Here is a 9,984-nt window from a genome sequence, read left to right as displayed (position 1 = left end):
CTTTTCCTTAGTCAAGATTTTACCACTATGAGTTTACCACTATGAGTTTTCCATGGTAAGATTTTGCGCGTCCTATTTTACATCCTATTTTTTCTAAGTTTTAAATTTTTTCTTCATGTATTTCTGAAGCTGTTGAAATCACATCGGACGCATATCCCTGCTTTGGGCAACCTATAATGACCTTGTCCAAGTCGCTTGGCCAGATTTAATATAATCGACTTATTCTCAAGAACAAAAAAAAAATGCACTGACTCGATTAATAAGTACTTGTAAATAATTCATCACATCCAATAGTTAGAACTTAGAAACACAAAAATACAAGAAATCGGTACTTAACTCTTAAGCTAACAGGCATGTTAGTAAGCTTTTTAAAGCTGAAGTTGGTCTGCACCACCATGACACATTTGTGATGTTGCTTCAGCTCGGAAATCAACCCTCGAGGAAGGTAGTCTTACAAAACAGACATCCTTGATATTCCTTACTATTCCTTTATTGTACGGGTTAGGAGAATCAACATGTCTTCTGCGAAGATTTTCATAAGCTGTCTGCATACAAACACGCATCAAAAGATGAATTAAGTATCAACATTAAGCAATATGGCCCATGTCAAAATATAGATTTTGTGCAAGTAATCGAGCCAATAACCTGGTTTTTCATCACTAAATACACATGGAAGCAAACAATCCCACAGACAAACCACATTACTACGAAACAAAATGATGCTAATGCAAATGCCTCCGGGCAACTGCTGATTGTTCGGAAAAATCCAAGTCTAGTCTCCAATATTCTTCGGTTGATTATTCGACATGAAAAAGCAAATATGTAGATAAAGAATATTAAGGCTGTCGTCGTGAACACCAAGTAGAATCTGTAGTTCCTCTGCAGTGACCAAAATGTAAAGTAATAAATTAGTAGTTCTGCCCCACAAACCAAGCCTGGCAATGTAGATTTTAACCATGGTGATTTAAGTAATCATACCAAACCGATGCATTGACCAACCCAAGGACAATGGTGGTCGAATTTCTCGACGCAGTTATCACATATGGTGCAGTAAGAGCTTCTCGGCGGTCTGTAAATTCTACAAATCCGACAAAATTTAAGCCTCACTTCAACCCCATTTATCACCAATTTCCTGCTCTTAATCCTCCTCAGTTGTGTATCGTTCAATGATGCCAATGAGGCATTTCTTGGTATAATACCTGGGTCTATTGTACTAACAGTAACCAAGTTGATCAGAACCTGTAAATATTAGCATAAAATATGAGAGAAATGAGAAGGATATGAAAGTTGATTTAAAAATTTGGAACAGTGTGCGGCCTACTAACAATTACTGTCAAGAACACAGCAAAGACGGTTATGAAACTAGAGTGCTCGAGGGTTGAATCATTTGCTACGTAAGCGCAAAAAATCCAACTCGAAAGGGTAATGGAAAATGCAGTCAAGAGAAACCCTCTTGGATCTGGACCACAGATGAGCCTCCCTCTACAGAAAAACACCTGCCAGAACATACATTCACAAATCGTTTGTTGCGCTCAAACTTGAAGATTCTCAAGGCAGGAAAATTTGAAGCATTTTGTGGCAACAAATTTTAAGAAATGAAAGTACCATGGATCATTACGTTTTTTCCAGGCCAAAAATGATAAATTCTGGTTGTTTCAGTGCCACCACGAATAAACCTTGGCAATCGGTCTGCATTGGAAATTTTCCTCCATACGACACAACACTTGTGGACACATCCACAAATTGAAGTTACAATTTTCGATTTCAAAGATACAAGAGTAACAATCTTGTTCTGAGACAACAAAGAGGGATGCTGATCATCAACTACTATGGGCTCACTCATAATGTGATGATGGTAAAGTGAACTATTATCTGATTGCAAGACGGTATGATGAGCTTTTTATTGCAACAAAGAAGAAACCAATTTTTTTTTGAAATGAATGTTGTAACCTACCGAGTCCTTAAAAGTTTAAAATTTGTAACCAACTTTTTCAAAACTGAAAACTGTGTAGCTTTACTTCTATGCCCCTCTGAAAAAATATTACTCTGACAATATTCAAAGAGCTACCACTGTACCTAAGGTACATTATTGCCATTTTAAACTATACCACCGAAATTACATGTCCCTCACCATTTTTACTGGCTTCCATCTCTGATTAGACTAAAACCTGAAATAACTGCAATCATAAACCTGTACAAACTCGCATTGCTCTTTAAGTATGGTGAACCTAAATCTATATAATTTCAATGTACTTTATAAGTTTTCTATTTTCGAGCAGCATGATAAAGTTCTAAGTAATCTAACGCGGGCCGATTCCAGGACCAATCTTGTTCCATCACTTGTTTGCATAACGAGTTAAACCATTGCCGACCATCATACCATGCAGAGATTGCTCTGAGAAAAGAAATACAAAGTTGCTTAGTAAGTATAGTAAGAATCTAATAAGCATGAATAACAAAGCTAATTAGATAGCATCAACATGTAGTTCCTAATTTGTTGTAGAGACTGTATTTGATTAGTAAAAAGTGAATAGATGGTCAAGTGGGAGACCACATTTTTAACTACTCGACAGAAATATCTGGCCTCTAATTAGATTGGCTAAGCCTAACAATTGGTTTGACATTGCAATACCATAATCACTCTAGTCCTGAAGTGGCCAGAAGAACGAGTTTGACTAATTACGATAGATCGTCCAATTGAAGGTACTACTAGGTGCAGATATGAATATAAATGTTTCATATGCTGGAGACTCCTGATATTTCACTTCTGCTAATTTGGAGATTGACAAAAATTTATTGTATTAAATATGCAACTGTGTACAAATGGGTGAAATACATAGGAGGAAATTGGAAATAATGCAGTTGTTAGTTGTTACCTATTGAGAGCATAATCAACGCCTGCAATATCCGCTCCATAGAAGCTGAATCCGTTGGGTCCATAACCTGCAGCTTCGGCTCTCTCTTTGTCATGGTCGACATCGAACACTGTATCATAAAGTCCTGCGATAAAACAAAACAAATATTAAGAAGAAACTGTGAGCAAAAATAAAAAGTGAACTTGTACCCCTTCCTCAAGGGACAAAACGAAACGACTTAACACACAAAACTAGATCTGTAAAAACATAATTTACCCACCTCCTGTTTTACGAACAATGGGTACTGAACCATATCTCATTGCCGTAAGTTGAGTTAACCCACAAGGCTCAAAGATCGATGGCACTAGAATAAAATCTGAACCGCCATATATCTATATTAAATAATGCAAGTCAGCTTGTCAGTGCATATAGTAGTCATAAAGACGTCCTTAATCAATTACAAAGCCGTGGTTGGGAATGAGCGTGTACCAAGTGAGAAAGAGGTTCATCATATGTCAAAACTAGGCGAGCACGGTCGCCATGTGATGAGTGCAATTGATTGGCCAAACCTACAAACTCATTCTGAATGCGGGGATCTGGAGCTGAACCTAGCAATACAACCTGTCCACCGCGTTCAAGGGTGCGCCATATGGCATGCTTGATGAGGTGAATTCCTTTCTGAACAGTTAACCGGGTGATAATTCCTACAAGAGGGACATCCAATTTTTCCAAACCAAGCTGTTGTTGTAAAGCTTCCTTGGCCGCTCTTTTACCCTCCACAACATTGTCTGGAGTGTAAGAAATCTGAATCACACACATTAACAACACTTCTGTTACAATTAAGGTGGGCTGTGCAGTGGGGGATTAGTCGTATGTTGATTTGGGAAGAATGGAGTCCAAAAAATATCTATGGATGTACAGAGTTGTTCTATTGTTAGGCTGGACCAATTCAGTAAACTATGATTTGTACTTTAAAATCTATTTTCAGGAAAACAGAACTGTAAAGTACTTACAGGAAGAAATGCATCATTGTATGGATCCCACATATCAGGATCAATCCCATTACGTATACCATGGAACTTGTGAAGATGAGGAGCAATTACGGGATTTCCTGCAACTTCCTTTGCGTAAGTGCTTGAAACCTGCAAAAACAGATACTATGCAATAAACAAGAGAGTACAATATTCACAAAGAAAAGGGAATGCTATTTATTTACAGTTACTATAGATTCATCATCAAAATTATAATCATAAGAAGGTTATGAATTGAAATTCGAAGAAACAGTTAATTGTACTATGCAAGAGAGTACAATATTCACAAAGAAAAGGGAATGATATTTATTTACAGTCTACGGAGACAAAAAAGAGATACTAACAGTTGTAGCCTTGTCTGAGTATTCCATTGCTTTTCCAATGAGGGGCGCACCAAACTCAAGGTTGTGAATTGTGAAGACTACCCGAGTGTTAGTGAGACCGTAGTGCACATAGTGATCCTTATACAACCACGAAACTGGTGCACTAGACCAATCATGGCAATGCAGAATGTCCTGCTCAAGATTTAACCAATAGTAAATATTTTGACAATATGATAATCTTAGAACTTACCAGTGAATACTCAATCGATTGATAGAACGGAAGAGCAATAAATAACACGAGCTTGCCCAGTGGAGCACTTACAGGATGAAACCCACTTTGAAGTAGAAACTCTAGTGCTGCATGACAAAAGAAACCAAACCTTTCCCCATCATTCCTACAACCATATATGCACCCTGTCCAAAACAATCTACACAAAAATAGATCAATGGAGTTTTAAAACGAATTTTCTATGAACAAACTAATTTGTAACAGAAAGCCATCAATAGATTGTTCCTTGAACACAAACAAAGAGCAGAAAACAATACATGCACTAAGATCCAACTTTACGCCTTAGTCATATCATGCAGCTTTTAACTTAATTGTGCTACCAAGCATGAGATAGCTTAAAACAGGACCAGATAAGCAAGTAAAGTTCATGTTAGAAAATAATAATTTCCATTACACATGAATCAATGTGGTTTTGTTCCATGATATAGATGACATTATAAAAGGAAACGACAAGATCACCAGCACCAACATATCCAGAATCAGTACTCAATTGAACAAACTTGTTAACAGGGATGAGCTCAAGTTTTTGCCACAATTACAAGACTGCTGGTGAATTTTAAAGAGCTTGGTGCTTAAGTGTTGATCAGAAGAGGGATGATGACTATACAAAGTAGAATGTAACATCATGAGTAACTTTTCGAGCGAATGAAGTATCGCAGCTTTGAGCCAAAGAACAAGTAAACCATACTAGTAAAAAATGAGGAGCAAGAAGACTCGCTTACCCATTTTGAGGCTCCAAAAAGTATACAGAAAGACCTTCCACCTTCCCAAACCAAACCTTTATTTCGGTCCCACCCCAAAAGTAACTTCGATGATGCTGAAAGTCCTTGACCTGCTGATTGCATATATTTACCTTACGTCAGTTAAATCAAAGCCAGGATTAGGAATAAAATCAAAGCCAGGATTAGGAATAAATAAGGCAGAAAGAAGTTTCTGATCATCAATAAATAAATAAAACACAGAATATGGAAGTAGAATTCCAAAATTACCAAGTGAAAGCTAAACAATCACATGATTTATCAACGAGTTATTATTTATAAGCTACACAATAACATTTAGTATGCATTTGTATTTTATTTTGATAGTCTTAGCAACCATAAGTAAAGATCTCATTTTCACATGTAAATATTTAATTTTGATGACACGTAAATGTATCTGTATCTCAACTTTCCACTTCTGTACCAATAATTGATTGAATAGCATGAATGCTATCTGATATTTCCACAGTAGTAGTTGGACACGGTAGGGAACTAAACGAAGTGTCTCTTGAGAGACCACTTTTACTTACATGCTACAAGTGAAGGGATAAATGTGCAAGATTTAATAAAGAAGCTCAAATTGATAATTTCATCTCCAGTTTCACTATATATCATTGTTCCAGACTTGATGATTCTCCTTTATAATCGAAAAAAACTAAAACCTAGTAATATGAAAACATAAAGCTGAAACGCAATTCATATGAGCTCAGTCGTAGTTTGCGCTTACACTGCTAAGGTTTATACAATCATACTTTGGTAGAATGATGTCTACTTTATGGCCTAAATCTTGAACAGCACGTGAAAGACTTGTCACAACATCTCCAAGGCCTCCCACCTGCAATAAAATTATAACATAAATAAGCAGAAAAAAGTAATATATTACTACCTGACATTGCATTTGCAGATGGAAGAGCACAGTTACCTAATCATCAGAAATATGTAGCATGGAAGATAAACGACAATACAGCTACCTCTCAGAAAAACTAACCTTTGCAATGGGGGCCATTTCCACAGCCACATGCACAATGTGCATAGGAGGTTCCTTCGCGACCCCTCCACACACGGGTACGTGATAATCCATTCCATGGTTGTTGTCATAAATTCCACCCACTTCTGTCTCAGAGAAGACAAAATCCATTTTGTATGCATCCAGTGGAACAGTGACTGCAAAGGAAAGGATTTATAGCTTTATGCCAACATGAAAATGATGGTAGACATTTTAAGAAAAAAAACATCTGTCTAACTATAATAGAAAATTGTTCGTATCACATGGCTCCGACTGCTAATTGAAAAGTATCTCAGTTAACTATCAATTGTCACAAGCAGGGGTCTAAGAATGTAAATGGATGCCTCACCAGTAGCTTTAACCTGGCCACCGTTATTTGCTGGCAACATTTTCTGAGGTGGCAATGGGCCCATGCGGTGGGTCCATCGATTGAACGAGCACCTGAACCAAACTTCCGGTTTTCCATTTAGAATTGTGTTGGAAGGATTATAATATACCGTGGCAGTGCTTCCCGCTTGGACCTCAAGAGGCTCAGTGTAGACTATATCCTTTTGAGACAACAGAAACTCTTTGATCGTTCTTTCCTTTGTTTCAGCTCTCATACGCGCTGTCCTTTCAGCCTGAGAAAAAACAAAGTTAGGAGTGAAGATGCAAGGAAACTACCACACGCTAATTCACCTGATTCTTGTGCACTATGACAGTCCAATTATACTAAAAGTTCAATGTTGACTGACATTTTTGCTTTGATAAATGAAATTAAAATAATAAGAAAAATAAAACAAAACAAACCCGACCTTTTTTTTCAGGGCCTCTTCTCTCAATCTTCTCTCCTCTTGGAGCTTATTAAACAGCTGTTGTTCCTCTTCAAACCAATACATTTCTTCTGGCGTGGAATATGGGACAACAGCATGAAAATCCTGCAGCTTATTGTTATCATAAAGAGTCGCTTTCTCAGGAGGCCCATCAGCCAAAACCCAATCTAGGACACGGGCACGAGCAGGTACAGGAACTATAGAAAATGGAAAACAGGTATCAGGACATTCATAGGTTTCATGGAGTAAATACGGTCCAAAAAAAAAAAACTCTCAAACAAACTAAACACACAAGTTTACTATAATGAGCAAATTACACATACCATAAGCATACCACCAGTCACCATCTTTCCTATCGCAGAGCACGAGCTTTGCAATAATAGTCACCCCATTGTTCCAATTATTGTGCCCCCCATGAATCCAGAGTTCCTTGGCATAAGCGAGTGGACCAGATGCCTTATTGTAATATAACCTAACTACGTCCTCACCCTTAAATTCTTTGGGCGATATGTGCCAAACATTATCAACAGAGATCACTGCCTTCTTCATTATTTTAGCTATTATTTCCTTTTTTTTCTCAATCTCCATCTTCGCTTGAGCCCTATCAGCTTCTCTTGCTGCCTTCTCTGCTTCTATTCGCCGTTGCTCTTCCTCTTGTCTTTCTTTTTCAGCTTTCTCTGCAGCAATTTTCTCAAGCTCCTTTTGTCTCTCTTCAAGCAAGAACTCTTCAAAGGAAGCTTCATCAAATCCACCTTGGACAGCTACATGGAAATCCTTAGTCGAATTGTTCTCATAAACACCTTCCCCGTTGAAGAATACAAAGTCTATCTTGTATGCCTCCGCAGGAACATAAACACGGCAAGACCACCAATCCCCTTTAAGTTCAGCCTTATTCAACTTTATGGTAAATGATTTCCATTTCCAATCATTAAAGGCTCCCATGAGTAGAACATTCTCTTCATTTTTCAAAGCTGAGATGCTCCTATTCAGAAATACTTCTACTTCTTGATCAGGCTTCACAATCTGGGGATAAACAAATATTTTGTTACCCAAAGAATTTTCCAAGGCAAGCTCTTCGAGAATTTGTGCACGGTTATGGGGACTCATTCCCATCAACTTATTTTCCTTAACGTCATTACTCTTGATCACATCGGACCATGACTTTGCTAACATAGGTCCATCAGCTATGGCCTTGGTCACACTCTTGTTAAGTATAGCAGGTTCCTGGAATGCATCCAAATCTTGTTTTGTCTCAACAGTAACTCCTTTGTCCACCGTTTCATCACGATTAACCGTAACCAGCTCGTTACTGGGTACATTCTTTCCAACTTTAACCCCTGTTTCCCCCAGTTTCTTTCCCGGAGTATGTTCAATTTGCTGTTCTTCGTCGGAATCAGCTTCAACTTCAGTTACTTTATCACCGTGTCCACTATACTCACTCGCCGTTGAAGTAGTTGAGCTGGAATCTACTATTTCTGCATCATCTCTTTGACCCCTCTTCTGTGTGCTTGTTCCGGTTGGTACTCTAGGAGAGAACCCCTTCGGAGAAGAGCTTTTCGGTCTCTGAACAAGACCTTTCTTCGGCCTCCTCCTTGTAAAATCTAGATACAATAAAATCATAACACAACTAGTCAAAGATAGAACTAAAATTTTGGCATACAACCAATAACATTATATACCAATGAACTGACCTGCACTTGCAATAACGCGATACGAGACGCCAACTCCTTGATTTTCTTTGGACCGAAGAGACAACTGAACCAAATGAATGCAATTGCATATACACAATTCAAACAGAAATAAGTAAATCAGATACAATTAGAGTAGTCCACCAAAATGTAGTCCATAAAACCAATAAGAAATTATTCCGAAAAAACACCTCCAAATTTAGTTTTTACTAATTCTGATAATAGTTAGGATCACATATACATTGGCTCAAGAGCACATAAGCATCCAATCTAAACAACCAGATCTTCAATAAGAATTAAAAAACAGAATACCAAAGGGTATACCGTGGATGGTTGGACCAACTACATGGTATATACACACAAAGAAAGTAGAATTTTACATAAAAATTTCAATTTATCAACACTCATGACCAAAAAAAATCACTGATGAGGAAGAGCCATAATCATCTTCCATAACATTTCAACGAGGAAAAGGATCCAATGAAACATTAATAGACAGAGACGGAGAGAAATAGGGAATTACCTGTGAAGATGGATTATTTCTGCTGCCATGAAAAGAAAACCCAAGAAAAGGTTTGATCTTTAAGTGAGTTCTACAACTAATACTATTACAGACTGGTCTCTGTACTTGCAAAACAGCTTCCATTGTGTACTTGTTTCTCCAGAGTGTTCAATTTCTTCTTCTTCAACAACAATTTTTTATTTTTCCTAAAAAAAATCAAAATTAAATTCTAAAACAAACCCATGGATTTCTTGATCTTCCAATCTCTTCCAATCTAGTGATACTGATAACAGCTAGTGAGAGGAGGGTTCAAGGGTCATGACTGACACTATGAGCTTAGTTATTCTGTTTACACTGACCAACATAAATGAATCTCATATCAATTCCTAACCATCGATATAGAAATGATTGTGGGGCCAACTTAGGTTTGGCGGAATGTTTAAATTTCTCAATGGTGGAGATTAATTCGTCATATGATGAATTTGGTACAAGTTTGTTCACTGTTTTAAAGGCTATTATCTCGTGATTGTATTTGGACTAAACCCCAACAAACAATTGACACGTGCATGTTTTGACATCGAAGTATATACGCTGATTGATATGCTACGCTACTGCCGGTAGTAGCCCTACACTCGTACAGTAAACTTAAAAACATCGAGATACGATATTTGTAATGGATCATTTGTTGAATCTGAATGTAAAAACTAAAAAGGTTTATGG

General features: G+C 37.5%; 2 protein-coding genes across 4 annotated transcripts; both read right to left on the bottom strand.

Moving 5' to 3' along the window:
* Window positions 1-252: 252 nt before the first annotated feature.
* LOC113287948 (probable protein S-acyltransferase 7) lies at window positions 253-1,867 on the bottom strand. 2 transcript variants are annotated; one of them, XM_026536839.1, is made up of 5 exons: window positions 1,619-1,867; window positions 1,326-1,496; window positions 979-1,239; window positions 646-879; window positions 253-545 (listed from the first exon to the last, which is right to left on the bottom strand). In XM_026536839.1, exons 1-5 carry the CDS (start codon window positions 1,841-1,843, stop codon window positions 369-371), a joined length of 1,068 nt encoding a protein of 355 aa, XP_026392624.1. In that variant the 5' UTR covers window positions 1,844-1,867; the 3' UTR covers window positions 253-368. The 2 variants fall into 2 exon arrangements, with proteins under 2 accessions (XP_026392624.1, XP_026392625.1); XM_026536840.1 differs by having other exon boundaries at window positions 1,606-1,755.
* A 101-nt stretch (window positions 1,868-1,968) lies between these two features.
* On the bottom strand, window positions 1,969-9,609 carry LOC113287947 (starch synthase 3, chloroplastic/amyloplastic-like). Of its 2 annotated transcripts, none has more exons than XM_026536837.1 (15): window positions 9,286-9,609; window positions 8,766-8,829; window positions 7,398-8,675; window positions 7,057-7,271; window positions 6,612-6,882; window positions 6,245-6,420; window positions 5,984-6,091; window positions 5,221-5,333; window positions 4,532-4,637; window positions 4,231-4,401; window positions 3,869-3,997; window positions 3,345-3,659; window positions 3,136-3,247; window positions 2,877-3,000; window positions 1,969-2,395 (listed from the first exon to the last, which is right to left on the bottom strand). In XM_026536837.1, the coding sequence occupies exons 1-15, from the start codon at window positions 9,406-9,408 to the stop codon at window positions 2,266-2,268; spliced, it is 3,435 nt and encodes a 1,144-aa protein (XP_026392622.1). In that variant the 5' UTR covers window positions 9,409-9,609; the 3' UTR covers window positions 1,969-2,265. The 2 variants fall into 2 exon arrangements, with proteins under 2 accessions (XP_026392622.1, XP_026392623.1); XM_026536838.1 differs by having other exon boundaries at window positions 5,221-5,330.
* Between the last annotated feature and the right edge of the window lie 375 nt (window positions 9,610-9,984).

Source organism: Papaver somniferum, chromosome 6 (genome assembly GCF_003573695.1).
Source record: "Papaver somniferum cultivar HN1 chromosome 6, ASM357369v1, whole genome shotgun sequence".
In the NCBI taxonomy this organism is placed as follows: domain Eukaryota; kingdom Viridiplantae; phylum Streptophyta; class Magnoliopsida; order Ranunculales; family Papaveraceae; genus Papaver; species Papaver somniferum.
Note: the sequence above shows the minus strand (reverse complement) of the source record. Positions and strands in the feature narration are given on the sequence as shown.